General features: G+C 50.4%; 1 protein-coding gene across 1 annotated transcript in view; it reads left to right on the top strand.

Moving 5' to 3' along the window:
• Positions 1-26,373, top strand: part of LOC126272230 (neuronal acetylcholine receptor subunit alpha-4-like) — a 172,188-nt gene that overhangs the window by 127,597 nt on the left and 18,218 nt on the right. The window contains exon 8 of the mRNA XM_049974931.1: positions 24,223-24,395. Coding sequence (XP_049830888.1) covers positions 24,223-24,395 — 173 coding nt within the window. The remainder of the gene's footprint in view (positions 1-24,222; positions 24,396-26,373) is intronic.

The following is a 26,373-nucleotide window of genomic DNA, read 5'->3' as shown; positions in this document are numbered from 1 at the left end:
AGCAGAACTGTCCGCTTTCGCGTCTCAATCCGAACTGCCCCCATTTGGTGTCTCCAGCAGAACTATCCGCTTTCGCGTCTCAATCCGAACTGCTCCCTTTGGTGTCTCCAGCAGAACTGTCCGCTTTCGCGTCTCAATCCGAACTGCTCCCTTTGGTGTCTCCAGCAGAACTGTCCGCTTTCGCGTCTCAATCCGAACTGCTCCCTTTGGTGTCTCCACCAGAACTGTCCGCTTTCGCGTCTCAATCCGAACTGCTCCCTTTGGTGTGTCCAGCAGAACTGTCCGCTTTCGCGTCTCAATCCGAACTGCTCCCTTTGGTGTCTCCAGCAGAACTGTCCGCTTTCGCGTCTCAATCCGAACTGCTCCCTTTGGTGTCTCCAGCAGAACTGTCAACTTTCGCGTCTCAATCCGAACTGCCCCCATTTGGTGTCTCCAGCAGAACTGTCCGCTTTCGTGTCTCAATCCGAACTGCTCCCTTTGGTGTCTCCAGCAGAACTGTCCGCTTTCGCGTCTCAATCCGAACTGCTCCCTTTGGTGTCTCCAGCAGAACTGTCCGCTTTCGCGTCTCAATCCAAACTGCTCCCTTTGGTGTCTCCAGCAGAACTGTCCGCTTTCGCGTCTCAATCCGAACTGCTCCCTTTGGTGTCTCCAGCAGAACTATCCGCTTTCGCGTCTCAATCCGAACTGCCCCCTTTGGTGTCTCCAGCAGAACTGTCCGCTTTCGCGTCTCAATCCGAACTGCTCCCTTTGGTGTCTCCAGCAGAACTGTCCGCTTTCGCGTCTCAATCCGAACTGCCCCCATTTGGTGTCTCCAGCAGAACTATCCGCTTTCGCGTCTCAATCCGAACTGCCCCCTTTGGTGTCTCCAGCAGAACTGCCCGCTTTCGCGTCTCAATCCGAACTGCCCCCTTTGGTGTCTCCAGCAGAACTGTCCGCTTTCGCGTACCAATCCGAACTGCCCCCTTTGGTGTCTCCAGCAGAACTGTCCGCTTTCGCGTCTCAATCCGAACTGCTCCCTTTGGTGTCTCCAGCAGAACTGTCCGCTTTCGCGTCTCAATCCGAACTGCTCCCTTTGGTGTCTCCAGCAGAACTGTCCGCTTTCGCGTCTCAATCCGAACTGCCCCCATTTGGTGTCTCCAGCAGAACTATCCGCTTTCGCGTCTCAATCCGAACTGCCCCCTTTGGTGTCTCCAGCAGAACTGTCCGCTTTCGCGTCTCAATCCAAACTGCTCCCTTTGGTGTCTCCAGCAGAACTGTCCGCTTTCGCGTCTCAATCCGAACTGCTCCCTTTGGTGTCTCCAGCAGAACTGTCCGCTTTCGCGTCTCAATCCGAACTGCCCCCATTTGGTGTCTCCAGCAGAACTATCCGCTTTCGCGTCTCAATCCGAACTGCCCCCTTTGGTGTCTCCAGCAGAACTGTCCGCTTTCGCGTCTCAATCCAAACTGCTCCGTTTGGTGTCTCCAGCAGAACTGTCCGCTTTCGCGTCTCAATCCGAACTGCTCCCTTTGGTGTCTCCAGCAGAACTGTCCGCTTTCGTCGCGTCTCAATCCGAACTGCCCCCATTTGGTGTCTCCAGCAGAACTATCCGCTTTCGCGTCTCAATCCGAACTGCTCCCTTTGGTGTCTCCAGCAGAACTGTCCGCTTTCGCGTCTCAATCCGAACTGCTCCCTTTGGTGTCTCCAGCAGAACTGTCCGCTTTCGCGTCTCAATCCGAACTGCTCCCTTTGGTGTCTCCACCAGAACTGTCCGCTTTCGCGTCTCAATCCGAACTGCTCCCTTTGGTGTCTCCAGCAGAACTGTCCGCTTTCGCGTCTCAATCCGAACTGCTCCCTTTGGTGTCTCCAGCAGAACTGTCCGCTTTCGCGTCTCAATCCGAACTGCTCCCTTTGGTGTCTCCAGCAGAACTGTCCGCTTTCGCGTCTCAATCCGAACTGCCCCCATTTGGTGTCTCCAGCAGAACTGTCCGCTTTCGTGTCTCAATCCGAACTGCTCCCTTTGGTGTCTCCAGCAGAACTGTCCGCTTTCGCGTCTCAATCCGAACTGCTCCCTTTGGTGTCTCCAGCAGAACTGTCCGCTTTCGCGTCTCAATCCAAACTGCTCCCTTTGGTGTCTCCAGCAGAACTGTCCGCTTTCGCGTCTCAATCCGAACTGCTCCCTTTGGTGTCTCCAGCAGAACTATCCGCTTTCGCGTCTCAATCCGAACTGCCCCCTTTGGTGTCTCCAGCAGAACTGTCCGCTTTCGCGTCTCAATCCGAACTGCTCCCTTTGGTGTCTCCAGCAGAACTGTCCGCTTTCGCGTCTCAATCCGAACTGCTCCCTTTGGTGTCTCCAGCAGAACTGTCCGCTTTCGCGTCTCAATCCGAACTGCCCCCATTTGGTGTCTCCAGCAGAACTATCCGCTTTCGCGTCTCAATCCGAACTGCCCCCTTTGGTGTCTCCAGCAGAACTGTCCGCTTTCGCGTCTCAATCCAAACTGCTCCCTTTGGTGTCTCCAGCAGAACTGTCCACTTTCGCGTCTCAATCCGAACTGCTCCCTTTGGTGTCTCCAGCAGAACTGTCCGCTTTCGCGTCTCAATCCGAACTGCTCCCTTTGGTGTCTCCAGCAGAACTGTCCGCTTTCGTGTCTCAATCCGAACTGCTCCCTTTGGTGTCTCCAGCAGAACTGTCCGCTTTCGCGTCTCAATCCGAACTATACCCTTTGGTGTCTCCAGCAGAACTGTCCGCTTTCGCGTCTCAATCCGAACTGCCCCCATTTGGTGTCTCCAGCAGAACTGTCCGCTTTCGTGTCTCAATCCGAACTGCTCCCTTTGGTGTCTCCAGCAGAACTGTCCGCTTTCGCGTCTCAATCCGAACTGCTCCCTTTGGTGTCTCAAGCAGAACTGTCCGCTTTCGCGTCTCAATCCAAACTGCTCCCTTTGGTGTCTCCAGCAGAACTGTCCGCTTTCGCGTCTCAATCCGAACTGCTCCCTTTGGTGTCTCCAGCAGAACTATCCGCTTTCACGTCTCAATCCGAACTGCCCCCTTTGGTGTCTCCAGCAGAACTGTCCGCTTTCGCGTCTCAATCCGAACTGCCCCCATTTGGTGTCTCCAGCAGAACTGTCCGCTTTCGCGTCCCAATCCGAACTGCCCCCTTTGGTGTCTCCAGCAGAACTGTCCGCTTTCGCGTCTCAATCCGAACTGCTCCCTTTGGTGTCTCCAGCAGAACTGTCCGCTTTCGCGTCTCAATCCGAACTGCTCCCATTGGTGTCTCCAGCAGAACTGTCCGCTTTCGCGTCTCAATCCGAACTGCTCCCTTTGGTGTCTCCAGCAGAACTGCCCGCTTTCGCGTCTCAATCCGAACTGCTCCCTTTGGTGTCTCCAGCAGAACTGTCCGCTTTCGCGTCTCAATCCGAACTGCCCCCATTTGGTGTCTCCAGCAGAACTATCCGCTTTCGCGTCTCAATCCGAACTGCCCCCTTTGGTGTCTCCAGCAGAACTGTCCGCTTTCGCGTCTCAATCCGAACTGCCCGCTTTGGTGTCTCCAGCAGAACTGTCCGCTTTCGCGTACCAATCCGAACTGCCCCCTTTGGTGTCTCCAGCAGAACTGTCCGCTTTCGCGTCTCAATCCGAACTGCTCCCTTTGGTGTCTCCAGCAGAACTGTCCGCTTTCGCGTCTCAATCCGAACTGCTCCCTTTGGTGTCTCCAGCAGAACTGTCCGCTTTCGCGTCTCAATCCGAACTGCCCCCATTTGGTGTCTCCAGCAGAACTATCCGCTTTCGCGTCTCGATCCGAACTGCCCCCTTTGGTGTCTCCAGCAGAACTGTCCGCTTTCGCGTCTCAATCCAAACTGCTCCCTTTGGTGTCTCCAGCAGAACTGTCCGCTTTCGCGTCTCAATCCGAACTGCTCCCTTTGGTGTCTCCAGCAGAACTGTCCGCTTTCGCGTCTCAATCCGAACTGCTCCCTTTGGTGTCTCCAGCAGAACTGTCCGCTTTCGCGTCTCAATCCGAACTGCCCCCATTTGGTGTCTCCAGCAGAACTATCCGCTTTCGCGTCTCAATCCGAACTGCCCCCTTTGGTGTCTCCAGCAGAACTGTCCGCTTTCGCGTCTCAATCCAAACTGCTCCGTTTGGTGTCTCCAGCAGAACTGTCCGCTTTCGCGTCTCAATCCGAACTGCTCCCTTTGGTGTCTCCAGCAGAACTGTCCGCTTTCGCGTCTCAATCCGAACTGCTCCCTTTGGTGTCTCCAGCAGAACTGTCCGCTTTCGCGTCTCAATCCGAACTGCTCCCTTTGGTGTCTCCAGCAGAACTGTCCGCTTTCGCGTCTCAATCCGAACTGCTCCCTTTGGTGTCTCCAGCAGAACTGTCCGCTTTCGCGTCTCAATCCGAACTGCCCCCATTTGGTGTCTCCAGCAGAACTATCCGCTTTCGCGTCTCAATCCGAACTGCTCCCTTTGGTGTCTCCAGCAGAACTGTCCGCTTTCGCGTCTCAATCCGAACTGCTCCCTTTGGTGTCTCCAGCAGAACTGTCCGCATTCGCGTCTCAATCCGAACTGCTCTCTTTGGTGTCTCCAGCAGAACTGTCCGCTTTCGCGTCTCAATCCGAACTGCTCCCTTTGGTGTCTCCAGCAGAACTGTCCGCTTTCGCGTCTCAATCCGAACTGCCCCCATTTGGTGTCTCCAGCAGAACTATCCGCTTTCGCGTCTCAATCCGAACTGCTCCCTTTGGTGTCTCCAGCAGAACTGTCCGCTTTCGCGTCTCAATCCGAACTGCTCCCTTTGGTGTCTCCAGCAGAACTGTCCGCTTTCGCGTCTCAATCCGAACTGCTCCCTTTGGTGTCTCCACCAGAACTGTCCGCTTTCGCGTCTCAATCCGAACTGCTCCCTTTGGTGTGTCCAGCAGAACTGTCCGCTTTCGCGTCTCAATCCGAACTGCTCCCTTTGGTGTCTCCAGCAGAACTGTCCGCTTTCGCGTCTCAATCCGAACTGCTCCCTTTGGTGTCTCCAGCAGAACTGTCCGCTTTCGCGTCTCAATCCGAACTGCCCCCATTTGGTGTCTCCAGCAGAACTGTCCGCTTTCGTGTCTCAATCCGAACTGCTCCCTTTGGTGTCTCCAGCAGAACTGTCCGCTTTCGCGTCTCAATCCGAACTGCTCCCTTTGGTGTCTCCAGCAGAACTGTCCGCTTTCGCGTCTCAATCCAAACTGCTCCCTTTGGTGTCTCCAGCAGAACTGTCCGCTTTCGCGTCTCAATCCGAACTGCTCCCTTTGGTGTCTCCAGCAGAACTATCCGCTTTCGCGTCTCAATCCGAACTGCCCCCTTTGGTGTCTCCAGCAGAACTGTCCGCTTTCGCGTCTCAATCCGAACTGCTCCCTTTGGTGTCTCCAGCAGAACTGTCCGCTTTCGCGTCTCAATCCGAACTGCTCCCTTTGGTGTCTCCAGCAGAACTGTCCGCTTTCGCGTCTCAATCCGAACTGCCCCCATTTGGTGTCTCCAGCAGAACTATCCGCTTTCGCGTCTCAATCCGAACTGCCCCCTTTGGTGTCTCCAGCAGAACTGTCCGCTTTCGCGTCTCAATCCAAACTGCTCCCTTTGGTGTCTCCAGCAGAACTGTCCGCTTTCGCGTCTCAATCCGAACTGCCCCCATTTGGTGTCTCCAGCAGAACTATCCGCTTTCGCGTCTCAATCCGAACTGCTCCCTTTGGTGTCTCCAGCAGAACTGTCCGCTTTCGCGTCTCAATCCGAACTGCTCCCTTTGGTGTCTCCAGCAGAACTGTCCGCATTCGCGTCTCAATCCGAACTGCTCCCTTTGGTGTCTCCAGCAGAACTGTCCGCTTTCGCGTCTCAATCCGAACTGCTCCCTTTGGTGTCTCCAGCAGAACTATCCGCTTTCGCGTCTCAATCCGAACTGCCCCCTTTGGTGTCTCCAGCAGAACTGTCCGCTTTCGCGTCTCAATCCGAACTGCTCCCTTTGGTGTCTCCAGCAGAACTGTCCGCTTTCGCGTCTCAATCCGAACTGCTCCCTTTGGTGTCTCCAGCAGAACTGTCCGCTTTCGCGTCTCAATCCGAACTGCCCCCATTTGGTGTCTCCAGCAGAACTATCCGCTTTCGCGTCTCAATCCGAACTGCCCCCTTTGGTGTCTCCAGCAGAACTGTCCGCTTTCGCGTCTCAATCCAAACTGCTCCCTTTGGTGTCTCCAGCAGAACTGTCCACTTTCGCGTCTCAATCCGAACTGCTCCCTTTGGTGTCTCCAGCAGAACTGTCCGCTTTCGCGTCTCAATCCGAACTGCTCCCTTTGGTGTCTCCAGCAGAACTGTCCGCTTTCGTGTCTCAATCCGAACTGCTCCCTTTGGTGTCTCCAGCAGAACTGTCCGCTTTCGCGTCTCAATCCGAACTATACCCTTTGGTGTCTCCAGCAGAACTGTCCGCTTTCGCGTCTCAATCCGAACTGCCCCCATTTGGTGTCTCCAGCAGAACTGTCCGCTTTCGTGTCTCAATCCGAACTGCTCCCTTTGGTGTCTCCAGCAGAACTGTCCGCTTTCGCGTCTCAATCCGAACTGCTCCCTTTGGTGTCTCAAGCAGAACTGTCCGCTTTCGCGTCTCAATCCAAACTGCTCCCTTTGGTGTCTCCAGCAGAACTGTCCGCTTTCGCGTCTCAATCCGAACTGCTCCCTTTGGTGTCTCCAGCAGAACTATCCGCTTTCACGTCTCAATCCGAACTGCCCCCTTTGGTGTCTCCAGCAGAACTGTCCGCTTTCGCGTCTCAATCCGAACTGCCCCCATTTGGTGTCTCCAGCAGAACTGTCCGCTTTCGCGTCCCAATCCGAACTGCCCCCTTTGGTGTCTCCAGCAGAACTGTCCGCTTTCGCGTCTCAATCCGAACTGCTCCCTTTGGTGTCTCCAGCAGAACTGTCCGCTTTCGCGTCTCAATCCGAACTGCTCCCATTGGTGTCTCCAGCAGAACTGTCCGCTTTCGCGTCTCAATCCGAACTGCTCCCTTTGGTGTCTCCAGCAGAACTGTCCGCTTTCGCGTCTCAATCCGAACTGCTCCCTTTGGTGTCTCCAGCAGAACTGTCCGCTTTCGCGTCTCAATCCGAACTGCCCCCATTTGGTGTCTCCAGCAGAACTATCCGCTTTCGCGTCTCAATCCGAACTGCCCCCTTTGGTGTCTCCAGCAGAACTGTCCGCTTTCGCGTCTCAATCCGAACTGCCCGCTTTGGTGTCTCCAGCAGAACTGTCCGCTTTCGCGTACCAATCCGAACTGCCCCCTTTGGTGTCTCCAGCAGAACTGTCCGCTTTCGCGTCTCAATCCGAACTGCTCCCTTTGGTGTCTCCAGCAGAACTGTCCGCTTTCGCGTCTCAATCCGAACTGCTCCCTTTGGTGTCTCCAGCAGAACTGTCCGCTTTCGCGTCTCAATCCGAACTGCCCCCATTTGGTGTCTCCAGCAGAACTATCCGCTTTCGCGTCTCGATCCGAACTGCCCCCTTTGGTGTCTCCAGCAGAACTGTCCGCTTTCGCGTCTCAATCCAAACTGCTCCCTTTGGTGTCTCCAGCAGAACTGTCCGCTTTCGCGTCTCAATCCGAACTGCTCCCTTTGGTGTCTCCAGCAGAACTGTCCGCTTTCGCGTCTCAATCCGAACTGCTCCCTTTCGTGTCTCCAGCAGAACTGTCCGCTTTCGCGTCTCAATCCGAACTGCCCCCATTTGGTGTCTCCAGCAGAACTATCCGCTTTCGCGTCTCAATCCGAACTGCCCCCTTTGGTGTCTCCAGCAGAACTGTCCGCTTTCGCGTCTCAATCCAAACTGCTCCGTTTGGTGTCTCCAGCAGAACTGTCCGCTTTCGCGTCTCAATCCGAACTGCTCCCTTTGGTGTCTCCAGCAGAACTGTCCGCTTTCGCGTCTCAATCCGAACTGCTCCCTTTGGTGTCTCCAGCAGAACTGTCCGCTTTCGCGTCTCAATCCGAACTGCTCCCTTTGGTGTCTCCAGCAGAACTGTCCGCTTTCGCGTCTCAATCCGAACTGCTCCCTTTGGTGTCTCCAGCAGAACTGTCCGCTTTCGCGTCTCAATCCGAACTGCCCCCATTTGGTGTCTCCAGCAGAACTATCCGCTTTCGCGTCTCAATCCGAACTGCTCCCTTTGGTGTCTCCAGCAGAACTGTCCGCTTTCGCGTCTCAATCCGAACTGCTCCCTTTGGTGTCTCCAGCAGAACTGTCCGCATTCGCGTCTCAATCCGAACTGCTCTCTTTGGTGTCTCCAGCAGAACTGTCCGCTTTCGCGTCTCAATCCGAACTGCTCCCTTTGGTGTCTCCAGCAGAACTGTCCGCTTTCGCGTCTCAATCCGAACTGCCCCCATTTGGTGTCTCCAGCAGAACTATCCGCTTTCGCGTCTCAATCCGAACTGCTCCCTTTGGTGTCTCCAGCAGAACTGTCCGCTTTCGCGTCTCAATCCGAACTGCTCCCTTTGGTGTCTCCAGCAGAACTGTCCGCTTTCGCGTCTCAATCCGAACTGCTCCCTTTGGTGTCTCCACCAGAACTGTCCGCTTTCGCGTCTCAATCCGAACTGCTCCCTTTGGTGTGTCCAGCAGAACTGTCCGCTTTCGCGTCTCAATCCGAACTGCTCCCTTTGGTGTCTCCAGCAGAACTGTCCGCTTTCGCGTCTCAATCCGAACTGCTCCCTTTGGTGTCTCCAGCAGAACTGTCCGCTTTCGCGTCTCAATCCGAACTGCCCCCATTTGGTGTCTCCAGCAGAACTGTCCGCTTTCGTGTCTCAATCCGAACTGCTCCCTTTGGTGTCTCCAGCAGAACTGTCCGCTTTCGCGTCTCAATCCGAACTGCTCCCTTTGGTGTCTCCAGCAGAACTGTCCGCTTTCGCGTCTCAATCCAAACTGCTCCCTTTGGTGTCTCCAGCAGAACTGTCCGCTTTCGCGTCTCAATCCGAACTGCTCCCTTTGGTGTCTCCAGCAGAACTATCCGCTTTCGCGTCTCAATCCGAACTGCCCCCTTTGGTGTCTCCAGCAGAACTGTCCGCTTTCGCGTCTCAATCCGAACTGCTCCCTTTGGTGTCTCCAGCAGAACTGTCCGCTTTCGCGTCTCAATCCGAACTGCTCCCTTTGGTGTCTCCAGCAGAACTGTCCGCTTTCGCGTCTCAATCCGAACTGCCCCCATTTGGTGTCTCCAGCAGAACTATCCGCTTTCGCGTCTCAATCCGAACTGCCCCCTTTGGTGTCTCCAGCAGAACTGTCCGCTTTCGCGTCTCAATCCAAACTGCTCCCTTTGGTGTCTCCAGCAGAACTGTCCGCTTTCGCGTCTCAATCCGAACTGCCCCCATTTGGTGTCTCCAGCAGAACTATCCGCTTTCGCGTCTCAATCCGAACTGCTCCCTTTGGTGTCTCCAGCAGAACTGTCCGCTTTCGCGTCTCAATCCGAACTGCTCCCTTTGGTGTCTCCAGCAGAACTGTCCGCATTCGCGTCTCAATCCGAACTGCTCCCTTTGGTGTCTCCAGCAGAACTGTCCGCTTTCGCGTCTCAATCCGAACTGCTCCCTTTGGTGTCTCCAGCAGAACTGTCCGCTTTCGCGTCTCAATCCGAACTGCCCCCATTTGGTGTCTCCAGCAGAACTATCCGCTTTCGCGTCTCAATCCGAACTGCTCCCTTTGGTGTCTCCAGCAGAACTGTCCGCTTTCGCGTCTCAATCCGAACTGCTCCCTTTGGTGTCTCCAGCAGAACTGTCCGCTTTCGCGTCTCAATCCGAACTGCTCCCTTTGGTGTCTCCACCAGAACTGTCCGCTTTCGCGTCTCAATCCGAACTGCTCCCTTTGGTGTGTCCAGCAGAACTGTCCGCTTTCGCGTCTCAATCCGAACTGCTCCCTTTGGTGTCTCCAGCAGAACTGTCCGCTTTCGCGTCTCAATCCGAACTGCTCCCTTTGGTGTCTCCAGCAGAACTGTCCGCTTTCGCGTCTCAATCCGAACTGCCCCCATTTGGTGTCTCCAGCAGAACTGTCCGCTTTCGTGTCTCAATCCGAACTGCTCCCTTTGGTGTCTCCAGCAGAACTGTCCGCTTTCGCGTCTCAATCCGAACTGCTCCCTTTGGTGTCTCCAGCAGAACTGTCCGCTTTCGCGTCTCAATCCAAACTGCTCCCTTTGGTGTCTCCAGCAGAACTGTCCGCTTTCGCGTCTCAATCCGAACTGCTCCCTTTGGTGTCTCCAGCAGAACTATCCGCTTTCGCGTCTCAATCCGAACTGCCCCCTTTGGTGTCTCCAGCAGAACTGTCCGCTTTCGCGTCTCAATCCGAACTGCTCCCTTTGGTGTCTCCAGCAGAACTGTCCGCTTTCGCGTCTCAATCCGAACTGCTCCCTTTGGTGTCTCCAGCAGAACTGTCCGCTTTCGCGTCTCAATCCGAACTGCCCCCATTTGGTGTCTCCAGCAGAACTATCCGCTTTCGCGTCTCAATCCGAACTGCCCCCTTTGGTGTCTCCAGCAGAACTGTCCGCTTTCGCGTCTCAATCCAAACTGCTCCCTTTGGTGTCTCCAGCAGAACTGTCCGCTTTCGCGTCTCAATCCGAACTGCTCCCTTTGGTGTCTCCAGCAGAACTGTCCGCTTTCGCGTCTCAATCCAAACTGCTCCCTTTGGTGTCTCCAGCAGAACTGTCCGCTTTCGGGTCTCAATCCGAACTGCTCCCTTTGGTGTCCCCAGCAGAACTGTCCACTTTCGCGTCTCAATCCGAACTGCTCCCTTTGGTGTCTCCAGCAGAACTGTCCGCTTTCGCGTCTCAATCCGAACTGCTCCCTTTGGTGTCTCCAGCAGAACTGTCCGCTTTCGCGTCTCAATCCGAACTGCTCCCTTTGGTGTCTCCAGCAGAACTGTCCGCTTTCGCGTCTCAATCCGAACTGCCCCCATTTGGTGTCTCCAGCAGAACTATCCGCTTTCGCGTCTCAATCCGAACTGCTCCCTTTGGTGTCTCCAGCAGAACTGTCCGCTTTCGCGTCTCAATCCAAACTGCTCCCTTTGGTGTCTCCAGCAGAACTGTCCGCTTTCGCGTCTCAATCCGAACTGCTCCCTTTGGTGTCTCCAGCAGAACTGTCCGCTTTCGCGTCTCAATCCGAACTGCTCCCTTTGGTGTCTCCAGCAGAACTGTCCGCTTTCGCGTCTCAATCCGAACTGCTCCCTTTGGTGTCTCCAGCAGAACTGTCCGCTTTCGCGTCTCAATCCGAACTGCTCCCTTTGGTGTCTCCAGCAGAACTGTCCGCTTTCGCGTCTCAATCCGAACTGCTCCCTTTGGTGTCTCCAGCAGAACTGTCCGCTTTCGCGTCTCAATCCGAACTGCTCCCTTTGGTGTCTCCAGCAGAACTGTCCGCTTTCGCGTCTCAATCCGAACTGCTCCCTTTGGTGTCTCCAGCAGAACTGTCCGCTTTCGCGTCTCAATCCGAACTGCTCCCTTTGGTGTCTCCAGCAGAACTGTCCGCTTTCGCGTCTCAATCCGAACTGCTCCCTTTGGTGTCTCCAGCAGAACTGTCCGCTTTCGCGTCTCAATCCGAACTGCCCCCATTTGGTGTCTCCAGCAGAACTATCCGCTTTCGCGTCTCAATCCGAACTGCCCCCTTTGGTGTCTCCAGCAGAACTGTCCGCTTTCGCGTCTCAATCCAAACTGCTCCCTTTGGTGTCTCCAGCAGAACTGTCCGCTTTCGCGTCTCAATCCGAACTGCTCCCTTTGGTGTCTCCAGCAGAACTGTCCGCTTTCGCGTCTCAATCCGAACTGCTCCCTTTGGTGTCTCCAGCAGAACTGTCCGCTTTCGCGTCTCAATCCGAACTGCTCCCTTTGGTGTCTCCAGCAGAACTGTCCGCTTTCGCGTCTCAATCCGAACTGCTCCCTTTGGTGTCTCCAGCAGAACTGTCCGCTTTCGCGTCTCAATCCGAACTGCCCCCATTTGGTGTCTCCAGCAGAACTATCCGCTTTCGCGTCTCAATCCGAACTGCTCCCTTTGGTGTCTCCAGCAGAACTGTCCGCTTTTGCGTCGCAATCCGAACTGCCCCCATTTGGTGTCTCCAGCAGAACTATCCGCTTTCGCGTCTCAATCCGAACTGCCCCCTTTGGTGTCTCCAGCAGAACTGTCCGCTTTCGCGTCTCAATCCAAACTGCTCCCTTTGGTGTCTCCAGCAGAACTGTCCGCTTTCGCGTCTCAATCCGAACTGCTCCCTTTGGTGTCTCCAGCAGAACTGTCCGCTTTCGCGTCTCAATCCGAACTGCACCCTTTGGTGTCTCCAGCAGAACTGTCCGCTTTCGCGTCTCAATCCGAACTGCTCCCTTTGGTGTCTCCAGCAGAACTGTCCGCTTTCGCGTCTCAATCCGAACTGCTCCCTTTGGTGTCTCCAGCAGAACTGTCCGCTTTCGCGTCTCAATCCAAACTGCTCCCTTTGGTGTCTCCAGCAGAACTGTCCGCTTTCGCGTCTCAATCCAAACTGCTCCCTTTGGTGTCTCCAGCAGAACTGTCCGCTTTCGCGTCTCAATCCGAACTGCTCCCTTTGGTGTCTCCAGCAGAACTGTCCGCTTTCGCGTCTCAATCCGAACTGCACCCTTTGGTGTCTCCAGCAGAACTGTCCGCTTTCGCGTCTCAATCCGAACTGCTCCCTTTGGTGTCTCCAGCAGAACTGTCCGCTTTCGCGTCTCAATCCAAACTGCTCCCTTTGGTGTCTCCAGCAGAACTGTCCGCTTTCGCGTCTCAATCCGAACTGCTCCCTTTGGTGTCTCCAGCAGAACTGTCCGCTTTCGCGTCTCAATCCGAACTGCCCCCTTTGGTGTCTCCAGCAGAACTGTCCGCTTTCGCGTCTCAATCCGAACTGCTCCCTTTGGTGTCTCCAGCAGAACTGTCCGCTTTCGCGTCTCAATCCGAACTGCTCCCTTTGGTGTCTCCAGCAGAACTGTCCGCTTTCGCGTCTCAATCCGAACTGCTCCCTTTGGTGTCTCCAGCAGAACTGTCCGCTTTCGCGTCTCAATCCGAACTGCTCCCTTTGGTGTCTCCAGCAGAACTGTCCGCTTTCGCGTCTCAATCCGAACTGCTCCCTTTGGTGTCTCCAGCAGAACTGTCCGCTTTCGCGTCTCAATCCGAACTGCTCCCTTTGGTGTCTCCAGCAGAACTGTCCGCTTTCGCGTCTCAATCCGAACTGCTCCCTTTGGTGTCTCCAGCAGAACTGTCCGCTTTCGCGTCTCAATCCGAACTGCCCCCATTTGGTGTCTCCAGCAGAACTATCCGCTTTCGCGTCTCAATCCGAACTGCCCCCTTTGGTGTCTCCAGCAGAACTGTCCGCTTTCGCGTCTCAATCCAAACTGCTCCCTTTGGTGTCTCCAGCAGAACTGTCCGCTTTCGCGTCTCAATCCGAACTGCTCCCTTTGGTGTCTCCAGCAGAACTGTCCGCTTTCGCGTCTCAATCCGAACTGCTCCCTTTGGTGTCTCCAGCAGAACTGTCCGCTTTCGCGTCTCAATCCGAACTGCTCCCTTTGGTGTCTCCAGCAGAACTGTCCGCTTTCGCGTCTCAATCCGAACTGCTCCCTTTGGTGTCTCCAGCAGAACTGTCCGCTTTCGCGTCTCAATCCGAACTGCCCCCATTTGGTGTCTCCAGCAGAACTATCCGCTTTCGCGTCTCAATCCGAACTGCTCCCTTTGGTGTCTCCAGCAGAACTGTCCGCTTTTGCGTCGCAATCCGAACTGCCCCCATTTGGTGTCTCCAGCAGAACTATCCGCTTTCGCGTCTCAATCCGAACTGCCCCCTTTGGTGTCTCCAGCAGAACTGTCCGCTTTCGCGTCTCAATCCAAACTGCTCCCTTTGGTGTCTCCAGCAGAACTGTCCGCTTTCGCGTCTCAATCCGAACTGCTCCCTTTGGTGTCTCCAGCAGAACTGTCCGCTTTCGCGTCTCAATCCGAACTGCACCCTTTGGTGTCTCCAGCAGAACTGTCCGCTTTCGCGTCTCAATCCGAACTGCTCCCTTTGGTGTCTCCAGCAGAACTGTCCGCTTTCGCGTCTCAATCCGAACTGCTCCCTTTGGTGTCTCCAGCAGAACTGTCCGCTTTCGCGTCTCAATCCAAACTGCTCCCTTTGGTGTCTCCAGCAGAACTGTCCGCTTTCGCGTCTCAATCCGAACTGCTCCCTTTGGTGTCTCCAGCAGAACTGTCCGCTTTCGCGTCTCAATCCAAACTGCTCCCTTTGGTGTCTCCAGCAGAACTGTCCGCTTTCGCGTCTCAATCCGAACTGCTCCCTTTGGTGTCTCCAGCAGAACTGTCCGCTTTCGCGTCTCAATCCGAACTGCACCCTTTGGTGTCTCCAGCAGAACTGTCCGCTTTCGCGTCTCAATCCGAACTGCTCCCTTTGGTGTCTCCAGCAGAACTGTCCGCTTTCGCGTCTCAATCCGAACTGCTCCCTTTGGTGTCTCCAGCAGAACTGTCCGCTTTCGCGTCTCAATCCGAACTGCCCCCTTTGGTGTCTCCAGCGGAACTGTCCGCTTTCGCGTCTGCACCAGCACTGTGTCTCTGCCCGTCCCCAGCAGCGTTTCCCACCTGCCGATTATCCTCGCTCAACTGACTAGGGAAGTTCCCTCTCCTGAAGCTGTCCATCTGATTGGCTAAAGCTTATTCTACATTATTTTGCATTTTAACATATTTAAATAATCTAAGCTTGACCACTTTGACGTGATAGATATAGTAACAGTAATATCCATTGTTGAATTCTTTTACATAAAACCAATACAATTTCCTTCTTAGCTATGAATGTCACGGCCAGTAGCATTGCACCAACGTGCTTTCTGATAAATAAATACAGAATAAAAGTAACTATTATGCACTAAACTTTACAAAAAATATTCTAATGATTCAATAAGGTGTCATGCTGTCATCGTTCATTGTGTTTTGTGTGGAGGGAAGGATGATCTGATGCTTAACTGAAAATACTGATAATTGAAATTTACTATATCTTTTAAACGAATGAAGTTACAGAACTGATATTTACAACATTTGTCATTTTAATGATGTGCTTCTATATGAAGTGTCGATCGTTAAGATTGACTAAAGCGTTCAGATTTTAGCACTGAGATCTTTGTTACAAAAGTTGTGAATTTCACTTTAAGTAAATGCTAAACTATTATAGATATGATAAATTGTCAAGTTTTATTGAGATCACCATGATAATTTATGAAGGATGGTAGATTAAAATTACTGTGGCTTCATTCCCTGCATTACTACAGTATTAAATAGTTTTCATAAATATTTCCCTTTATGGCTGACCTTAGGTCCGCCATATTTAAACTGCTACATCTCCTTGGCCACAAACGACTTCCATATGACATAGGTTCTCGTCTGTCTCACTCACACACTACAGCACTTAGCCCTCAATAGACAATAGATGCCTGTGAATTGCCCCATCTCGTGGTGAATCTGTGCTCTTTGTGGCACGCGGTTCTGGACGGCAGTGTTCGTTTCACAATTCACAACTCTTTCGACCATATACTTAAATGAGAGCGAAATGTTCGTTAACTCATAATTAGAACATCAAGAGCTGTGAGTAAAGTTAGCCGCCATGTCGCTTGCCACCTACAGTATATTCGCCACTGCTTCACTAACTTCATACATTCAGTAATGTATATGGGCATGGACCAGTTAATTTGTGTGTGATTTGAATAATAATCACAAAAACAAATTTGTGTCCAGAACCATATTTTCTATCCCGATCATGAACCTATGCAGGATCCGCATCTAAGTGATACTAAAACCGAGTATCCTAATATAAATTAAGAATTATTCCATTCAAGTGTTTTAATGTGATTTTTGCCTAATATAAAAGGAGTAGTAAAAGTTAAAGTTAAAACCACAAAAGTGCAGTTAGATAGGATTTTGCTCAAGTAGGCTTAGTTTATTACAAAGTATAGTTTTGTAGGAATACAGTGCAAGATTGTGTAAATATTATTGACTAAAACACCTTCTTCATAGGTGATAACAAGGCAAATAAGTTAAGTCCATTTTCAAAAATAGTGTGGTTTTGGTTTCTATCATGAATGGTTCCTTTATTGAAGTTAATTAAGCCAAGTGTTGGGTTTTATTCTCTTACAAAGTAAATTATGTACTACTCCAAGTTAAGTGAATGATTATCTTTTTGAAGTAGTCTTTTTTACTGTAATAATCAGAGAGAGTTGACTAGAGAAACTATACTAGTTGATGGGTCTCCATCATATTCTCCACTTATTAGGAAAAAAATTGAACTACTACAGTTGCTAGGGAAAACTGACGTATGTAGAGGAGCTTAAACAGTGTATTTACGAGGTTATTCGTCTTATCGATTTTTTGTGTCACTTAAGATAAAAGCCCCTCATGTCCAAATTTAGTTCTGCACTTCGTGCAGTAACATTTCAGTATTTGATTCAGTAATGCTCTTGAGTGTAGCTGTCATTGGTATGAGCCTAGTGCAAAGTTACTTCTTATAATTTACTGATGTGTGTGTTATTGGTAACTGCTGCTAAACACGCTTCAGAGTGCACTGTGTCAGATTGTATCCTGTTTGCTATTCAAAGGGAAAGCTCAACGAAAGTAACTTCAATAAGCAATATTCAGTTTTCTTAAACGTATACTTCTTAAATAAATCGCCTAATTGGGCTGGCGACCGTTCATTTTTTCATTCACTTTTGATGTTATCACTTCCATTAACTCCCAAGGTTAAAGGCCCTTTGATTTTTTCTGTTAATTTCACCAAATTCAGAATTATAGTCCGATACCTTTGTTGATAAGATACACGCATGTTCAATGTTCAAAATCCTCCCAGAGGGTAACATTAGCTTGTTTCACAGCACGTTAGTATTATACTATGGTGCTCTGGTTCAGTTTCATTATTTGGTTAAGCTTCACTTTCAAAACTCCTGGACGGTATAGTGATCTCACATTCCAAGTACTGATGAATAAACCCGATTTTTTTCTTTCTTTTCTTACTTATCTTGTCTCCATCGTTTGGTTCCTGCCTTCCATTGCCTTTCCATTTCATGTCTGTCTTATTTATCCATCTGGCTTTTCTTTGTTGACATTTCGTAAAGGGTGATTTTTTTTCCCAACTCTCAGCTGCAAGGCAGTAGTTTGCTAGTAATGGTTCGCCTCGGGCATTTTATTTTCTTGGTGTCAACCATATACAGTGAACATTCTCTACCGACCACGTGGGGAGGCGCCCGATGGAATATTACCAACTCCACACGGACATTTCAGCTACCTGGCAAGTGTAATCCGACTGAAGGAAAAAAAGTTACTCACTATGCAAAGTGACTTTCATGATCAATTTAATTAATTAGTCAGTCAATTTGATATCAATGACATAATGCTGGGCTGGTGGAAGCGAGTGCAAGAGCATCACGGATATGATTCGCGAGCTGAAGCGGTTATCAGGCGTTTTTTCGTTGCGGTGAAATCTTTTAACGATATTTCAATCTCCCACCTACACAGAGAGGGCTGACCACCATAATAAAATCAGCTTTATCACAGAATTCTTGAGGTGGGACGTAGTATTGAAACTTCCCCTTTGGAAAATTATGTATTACTGTGCTGGTAAACTTCTTACGTTATTTGATTTTCAAACAGCTGAGCAAAACTGAGCGTACTCAGACATTTCTCTCTTTACTTATTCTGATCAACACTAAACTGACACACAATATTTTTAGCGCAACTGACTTTCAATAATTCCCACAAAAGAATGGCCCTGACTAACAATAACCTATACCTTTCATGAATCACTTACCTCACAAAAATCTTCGTTACTCGAACTACTGCAATACAGCGAGCGCCACTACTGCCAGCTAAATAAAAGATTCAAACTACTGAAGGCACTAACTACTGATAGGCATAGTTAGCAAATGAAAGATTTTGATAGAGAACAAACAATGTATTTACCTTAATAGTGTTCAGAAGTCATAATATATATAGCAGTTCCTGACATCCAGTCTAACAAATTTCCTTTTTCTGACGGACACACGACCAGATCGTCCGCTCTCAAAACTCTGCCATCTCTCTCCTCACATCCACCACTGCTGGCGGCTCACCTCCAACTGCGCAACGCAACGCTACGCGCTGTTCACATCCAACTGCCCAACACTACAATAGCAAATTTTGCAACAATGCAAACCAGCCACAGACTGCACACAGCACAGTCAGTGATTTTCATACAGAGCGCTACGTGGCGTTACCAACATAAAAACCTAAACATCCTACTTTCAGTATAAACCTAATGTTTACTACTCCTCTCTGCTGCTACTTTAAGAAACTTTGCATTTGTTTACTTTGACAGAGTTCGAAGGTGAGGATGCATCCTGTGGCAGAGGAGGAGCATGTTCTTAGCACTTTGTCATTAGCCCAAAATGAGTTTAATTTTTCAGTCCTGTGCCGCAAGATGTAGCAGACATTAAGCTGATACAAACAGATATTTTTTCAACTATGAGAGAATACGTAGAGGAAATATACCTATGCCATACTGTTGTACAGAATTTTCATAAAACATAATGATACAAAAATTCGTGTATGCTCCGCTTTATTCTACCTTCGAAAATAACTCGTATAAAAGAGAGGACTCTACATTTTGCGTGGGAAACTCGATATGTATGGACAACAACATCCCTGTCTAGGACTGGGTAACGTAGATTTCCTTTAAACTGGGGAGAATCTGTGTCAGAGGTGGAATTGCAGTTAGAAGCTTAGAATCGTCTGTCCAAGCCGCAGTTGTTTGTCTCACAGTGTCTGCAGCCAGTGGCTGACCGGAAGCCACGCCTTAGTAGCCACTTGAGAGAGAGCAGAGGTGGTTTCCTGGGTATCAAATATCAAAGGACGCCGACTTTTGCTCCGAAGTCACTGGACTGACCCGGTGGCGACACTCGAAGAGCCCTCTGGCAGGGGGGAATAGCGAACTACTGCTCTGTACGAATTTGGATACCATCGTGATCGCATGGGTCACAGGCAATGCGTCGAGGAGGGCGCCTCAACTGCCTCTGCATACAGAACCACCGATATGTGGCGAGTGTTTTTGCAATTTAATTACTCGATTTTCTTTCGCCTGTCTATACATGTGGGGATGGACCACGTCACTCTTTGTGACGTCAATATCAGTCAGTAGTTTCCGATGTCGCTTGGGTGCTGGGATCGCTGAATAGAAACTCTGGGAAGCAGACGCGTTGTCGCGACAGTTCCAGCAAAATGCAGTGAAGGAGTCGTTTCTCTAGCTTCAGGCATCTGCTCAGAGCTATTACCTGCTACATGTCTTATGGAGCCTATTTGCTATATACAGGGTGGTCCATTGATAGTGATCGGGCCAAATATCTCTCGAAATCAGCGTCAAACAAAAAAATTACAATGAACGAAACTCTTCTAGCATGAAGGAGGAAACCAGATGGCGCTATGGTTTGCCCGCTAGATGACGCTGCCATAGGGCAAACGGATATCAACTGCGTTTTTTTAAAAATAGGAACCCACATTTTTATTACATATTCGCGTAGTACGTAAAGAAATATGAATGTTTTAGTTGGACCACTTTTTTCGCTTCGTGATAGATGGCGCTGTAATAGTCGCAAACGTATAAGTATCACGTAACATTCCTCCAGTGCGGACGGTATTTACTTCGTGATGTATTACCCGTGTTAAAATGGACCGTTTACCAATTGCGGAAAAGGTCGATGGCTATTTTGATCAAAATGCCCAACGGGCGTGTGCTATGTATGCTGCTCGGTATCCTGGACGACATCATCCAAGTGTCCGGACCGTTCGCCGGATAGTTAACGTTATTTAAGGAAACAGGAAGCGTTCAGCCACATGTGAAACGTCAACCACGACCTGCAACAAATGATGATGCCCAGGTAGGTGTTTTAACTGCTGTCGCGACTAATCCGCACAGCAGTAACAGACAAATTGCGCTAGAATCGGGAATCTCAAAAACGTCGGTGTTGAGAATGCTACATCAACATAAGATTGCATCCGTACCATATTTCTATGCAGCAAGGATTGCATGGCGACGACTTTGAACGTCTTGTACGGTTCTGCCACTGGGCACAAGAGAAATTACGGGACGATGACAGTTTTTTTGCACGCTTTCTATTTAGCGACGAAGCGTCATTCACCAACAGCGGTAACGTAAACCGGCATAATATGCACTATTGGGCAACGGAAAATGCACGATAGCTGCGACAAGTGGAACATCAGCGACCTTGGCGGGTTAATGTATGGTGCGGCATTATGGGAGGAAGGATAATTTGGCCCCCATTTTATCGATGGCAATCTAAATGGAGCAATGTATGCTGATTACCTACGTAATGTTCTACCGATGTTACTACAAGATGTTTCACTGCATGACAGAATGGCGATGTACTTCCATCATGACGGAGGTCCGGCACATAGCTCGCATGCGGTTGAAGCGGTATTGAATAGCATATTTCATGACAGGTGGATTAGTCGTCGAAACACCATACCATGGTCCGCACGTTCACCGGACCTGACGCCCCCGGATTTCTTTCTGTGGGGAAAGTTGAAGGATATTTGCTATCGTGATCCACCGGCAACGCCTGACAACATGCGTCTGCGCATTGTCAATGCATGTGGGAACATTATGGAAGGCGAACTACTCGCTGTTGAAAGGAATGTCGTTACACGTATTGCCAAATGCATTTGAGCATTTATTGCATTACTGTGGTATTTACAGGTAATCACGCTGTAACAGCATGCGTTCTCGGGAATGATAAGTTCACAAAGGTACATGTATCTCATTGGAACAACAAAAATAAAACGTTCAAACGTACCGACGTTCTGTATTTTAATTTAAAAAACCTACCTGTTACCAACTGCTCGTCTAAAATTGTGAGACATATGTTGTGACTATTACAGCGCCATCTATCACAAAGGGAAAAAAGTGGTCCAACTAAAACATTCGCATTTATTTACGTACTACACGAATATGTAATAAAAATGGGGGTTCCTATTTTTAAAAAACGCAGTTGATATCCGTTTGCGGGCCAACCATAGCGCCACCTGGTTTCCCCTTTTACGCTAGACAAGTTTCGTTCTTTGTAGTTTTTTCGTGTGACGCTTATTTCGTGAGATATTTGGCCCAGTTACTATCAATGGACCACCCTGTACGTATTAGGTTTGGTTCCTGGCGACCTTTGTGGAATGTTTAGGTCTTTATTAGCGATGTTTATTTTTGTGATACGTTATTCTCGCTGCCAATCGGTAGCATTGTAATCAGAGCAGTACATCACAAATGGTTCAAATGGCTCTGAGCACTATGGGACTTAACATTTGAGTTCATCAGTCCCCTAGGACCTAGAACTACTTAAACCTAACTAACCTAAGGACATCAGGCACATCCGTGCCCGAGGCGGGATTCGAACCTGCGACCGTAGCTGCCGCGCGGCTCCGGACTGAAGCGGCTAGAATCACTCGGCCACAGCGGTCGGCCAGGACATCACATCTGATGTTTCTGGCAGAGGAAAGCTAGCGCTTTGTGCCACCTCCTATCTGTCGGCAGAACCGCACGAAGAGCTGCCGCCGACATACACTTCGTTCGGGGACCGGCACGACTCCCGGTTTGCGCGCCACACGTGTCGGCGCTGTGTGTGGTCCTCTCTCCTCTCCTGCGAGCTCGAGAATTCGCGAGGCGACCGGCGCAGCTGTGGTCCGCAGCACGTGTGCCTGGCAGTCGTCTTTTTCGCCGTGCTTGCGCAATCGTGCGTCAGTGCATGCGAGACTTGGCACATACTACGAGCGTTTTTATTACAAATTGCAATATTCTACACGGTCAATCGACTCGTAGAGACATTTCCTAACTCATATACAAGTGATGAATCAAAAGTGTCTCGACATCTCTGTAGAATCGATGGGATGTGGCATTCATGCAGTGAGGATTTTGACCTAAATGTAGTAGTATCGACCAGCAGGGTGTGACGTCATGTCATAAGAGTAGTGGACCACAATTGAATTGTTTCCCACCAGGGAGGAGCTTTGTTTATCACAAACTGGTTAAGTAAACGATATGTAGCAATATACACTCCTGGAAATTGAAATAAGAACACCGTGAATTCATTGTCCCAGGAAGGGGAAACTTTATTGACACATTCCTGGGGTCAGATACATCACATGATCACACTGACAGAACCACACGCACATAGACACAGCCAACAGAGCATGCACAATGTCGGCACTAGTACAGTGTATATCCACCTTTCGCAGCAATGCAGGCTGCTATTCTCCCATGGAGACGATCGTAGAGATGCTGGATGTAGTCCTGTGGAACGGCTTGCCATGTCATTTCCACCTGGCGCCTCAGTTGGACCAGCGTTCGTGCTGGACGTGCAGACCGTGTGAGACGACGCTTCATCCAGTCCCAAACATGCTCAATGGGGGACAGATCCGAAGATCTTGCTGGCCAGGGTAGTTGACTTACACCTTCTAGAACACGTTGGGTGGCACGGGTTACATGCGGACGTGCATTGTCTTGTTGGAACAGCAAGTTCCCTTGCCGGTATAGGAATGGTAGAACGATGCGTTCGATGACGGTTTGGATGTACCGTGCACTATTCAGTGTCCCCTCGACGATCTCCAGAGGTGTACGGCCAGTGTAGGAGATCGCTCCCCACACCATGATGCCGGGTGTTGGCCCTGTGTGCCTCGGTCGTATGCAGTCCTGATTGTGGATCTCACCTGCACGGCGCCAAACACGCATACGACCATCATTGGTACCAAGGCAGAAACGACTCTCATCGCTGAAGACGACACGTCTCCATTCGTCCCTCCATTCACGCCTGTCGCGACACCACTGGAGGCGGTCTGCACGATGTTGGGGCGTGAGCGGAAGACGGCCTAACGGTGTGCGGGACCGTAGCCCAGCTTCATAGAGACGGTTGCGAATGGTCCTCGCCGATAACCCAGGAGCAACAGTGTCCCTAATTTGATGGGAAGTGGCGGTGCGGTCCCCTACGGCACTGCGTAGGATCCTACAGTCTTGGCGTGCATCCGTGCGTCGCTGCGGTCCGGTCCCAGGTCGACGGGCACGTGCACCTTCCGCCGACCACTGGCGACAACATCGATGTACTGTGGAGACCTCACGCCCCACGTTTTGAGCAATTCGGCGGTACGTCCACCCGGCCTCCCGCATGCCCACTATACGCACTCGCTCAAAGTCCGTCAACTGCACATACGGTTCACGTCCACGCTGTCGCGGCATGCTACCAGTGTTAAAGACTGCGATGGAGCTCCGTATGCCACGGCAAACTGGCTGACACTGACGGCGGCGGTGCACAAATGCTGCGCAGCTAGCGCCATTCGACGGCCTACACTGCGGTTCCTGGTGTGTCCGCTGTGCCGTGCGTGTGATCATTGCTTGTACAGCACTCTCGCATTGTCCAGAGCAAGTATGGTGGGTCTGACACACCGGTGTCAATGTGTTCTTTTTTCCATTTCCAGGAGTGTATTATTGACACTGATTTTAGTTTCGTGTCGTGAGATCCTTCCTGTCCAGCACGGATTGAGTCTTTTTCCCGCTAATTTCTAGATGGAGAAGGGTGGGTTGATGTTGTGACAGGGGTGGGGAGGGCTGGGGAATTTTCCAGGAAGAGGAAAAGGGCTCATGGCTGTGGGATTTCCCAAGAGGGGGGAAGGGCTCTCAACTGAAGAAATATCCGTTTTCTCAGAGTGGTGGGGGAGCAGAAGGCGTAGGGGAGCGGGGTGGGGGTTTCTCAGAAGAATGAATTACCTCCAGGGGATCATAAATCAATTAGCATAACGTTATGTATCCCCAAGGGGTCAGAAACAACTAAGCAGAAGAATAGGTTAAGAGAAGGGGGATGGGTGGTTTAATTGATCAATCTGATTAATAAGTATATCAATTGGATATCAAAAGTGCATCAGAACGAACTACTATCTAATCTTCAGTATTCTTCCGTAGCACCACTTTTCAGATATTCTATTCTCTTCTTTTCTGAACTATTTATTGTCTGTGTTTCACTTCACCTTCAGAAAAGACTTGTTAACATTTAAATTTTCATTATATGTTAACGAATTCCTCTTTTAAAAATGTTTTTCGCACTACAGCCAGTCTGCATTTTATATCCCCTCTGCTTTGGTCATCGCCAGTTATTTTGTTATCCAAATTGCAAAACTGATCTAGCAGTAAAGTGAATGGCATTAGTACAATGATCATGTATAGCGTACGAGGAGTTGAACTGAGACTGGAGTGTGGTGTGCCGCCAGTGCTGTTCCACCGGGACGGGCTGTGCGCGGCTGCGGCGGCGCTGCTGGTGCAGGTGGCGGCGCGCCGCCTGCAGGAGTCCCGGCGCGCCGCCCCCAGCTGGCTGTCGGCCGGCCTCGCGCGGCTCCGGGCGTCGCCCGTCGGCCCGCTGCTGCTGCCCCCTGCCGCCCAACAGGTGAGCCACGAGCACTCTCTTCTAACCTTCCGGTACACCGCTTGCTGCAGCCGTTGCTTTACGAGTACACTAGACCAAGTATCAGTTAGCCCCCAAAGCCTCAGTTCGGCGAGGAAGACAGTAGTTTCTTCCTGTATGGCAAATCCAGGGGATGTCACCCACCGTCCCAAACACTTCGAGGTAGTGTTCGTGTGAATAAGATCGGGTTATATAGAGGGCCAGTCGACAGGGTGTTGTAGTGTTCGTCAAACCTGAAAAGTATGCGAGCACCACTGCGAATACCGTTAATGTCCTCTTGCAAGGTGAGTGTGTCCGTGTAGAAGAAACGGTAACACTTAATCACTCTATGCCACGGGCACATGGCGCGACCGCTGCTCCCAGAAGTTGCGGGGACTAATGTTTCTAGTGTAGACGTTGTGGTGGAGGAAGGTGCTTGCATTCTCAAACGTTTGTACATACACGACCTCAGATATGTTTTGTGTTACCACCTATTCTTGGCAGATATTTAATTACTTAATTTCCATAATGTTTGCGTGTGACACTCAAACACTGAAAATATGTTTTTATTATGAATAAGTAGCATTGTAAAGTGATGGTGAGGGTTTTAAGCCAATTATTTGACCCTGTAAATTGTTAAACAATTAATTTGATAGGTTAGTGCAAATGAACTATTTCTGTCTATTTTTGTTATCTATATTGCGTCAGGGATCCCTTTGTCCACAGCATTAGGCAATAGGAACACTGTACTCTCAAGGGAGAGATGAAAACCTCCATCTGCGTGTCTGGAGACGTTGTTTCCCCCACACACAAACAGAAGTTACCCATTGAGAGAGAGAGAGAGAGAGAGAGAGAGAGGGAGAGGGTGAGAGAGGAAGCGAGTCAGGAATTTTCCGATCATCGGAATGCCTCCACTTGATGCTTTGTTTGGGGATTGTGAGATCAAAGGAGGCCGACATGAGGATATTGGATGGTTTTTGACCATACATGCAGGATAACCCAAAGGCTAGCTATATACTGCATTTCATTCCATTCCTGGATGCTTTGAGTTATTACATTGGAGGAAGCTGGTTGTAGGGGGGGGGGGGGGGGGAGGGCAAGGTGCAGATGTGAGTTGTACCCAAGTGGGGGAGCCCTGTCTCACGCAAATTGATTAAATAAACAATATGCATCAGTATATTATTGACGTTGATTTGAATAAAGTTTCATGAGGTAACTTCTCTCCAACAGAAAGTGGGTCTTTTTCCCACCAATATTTTCTGAGAGGGGTTAGGAGGAGGATGCGAGCCATGGGGGCGAGGGAGGGTGTACCACGTCTCTTGTGATGGCATTGTGCACTATATCAGTGAGCCCAGACACGAAAATTGTCCAACAAGACAGCACCTCCAATCTGCGGCAGTGTAGTTACTTAATTAGGACATATTATTGCTGGATGTGAGCTTTTCACATTAAATAAAAAGATCCAATCCCCTAAAATTTAAATTTATAAATAAACATGATATCCCCTGTTTCTAAATGACATTCATTTCAATTTCATATCATGAGGAGGTGAGGGGTGAGGGATTGGAGGGGCAGGAGTAGGGGTGGGGTCTCAGAAGGTTGGATTATCCCCAAGGGTCGTAAATCAACTCTCAGGGGCTCCTAAACTGCTTATCAGAACAATAGGTTCCAGCGAGGGGAAGGGGGTCATAAACCAATAAAGTCTGCACCCAAATGTTTGCTTGCCCCTTATGTAGGCAACCCTCCATGTGGGGTGATACCGGCTTCATCCTGCTACTACTACACACATCAAAAAAAGTTTTGCATCCCCCTGGTTCCCAGAACTCCTGAAGGTAAACGTTGACTTTCGATATTGTATCACAGACACAGTCCCTTTGACTGTTCAAAGATGTCACTAAACCCGTCCAAAGGTGTGAACAACCATGCACGAGCAGCGCCTATTAGGTGGATGGTGTCCAACAGCCGATCAGTTCCAGTCATT

This window comes from Schistocerca gregaria, chromosome 5, assembly GCF_023897955.1.
Source record: "Schistocerca gregaria isolate iqSchGreg1 chromosome 5, iqSchGreg1.2, whole genome shotgun sequence".
In the NCBI taxonomy this organism is placed as follows: domain Eukaryota; kingdom Metazoa; phylum Arthropoda; class Insecta; order Orthoptera; family Acrididae; genus Schistocerca; species Schistocerca gregaria.
The sequence above is the reverse complement of the archived record's forward strand: the minus strand, read 5'-3'. Positions and strand labels throughout refer to the sequence as shown.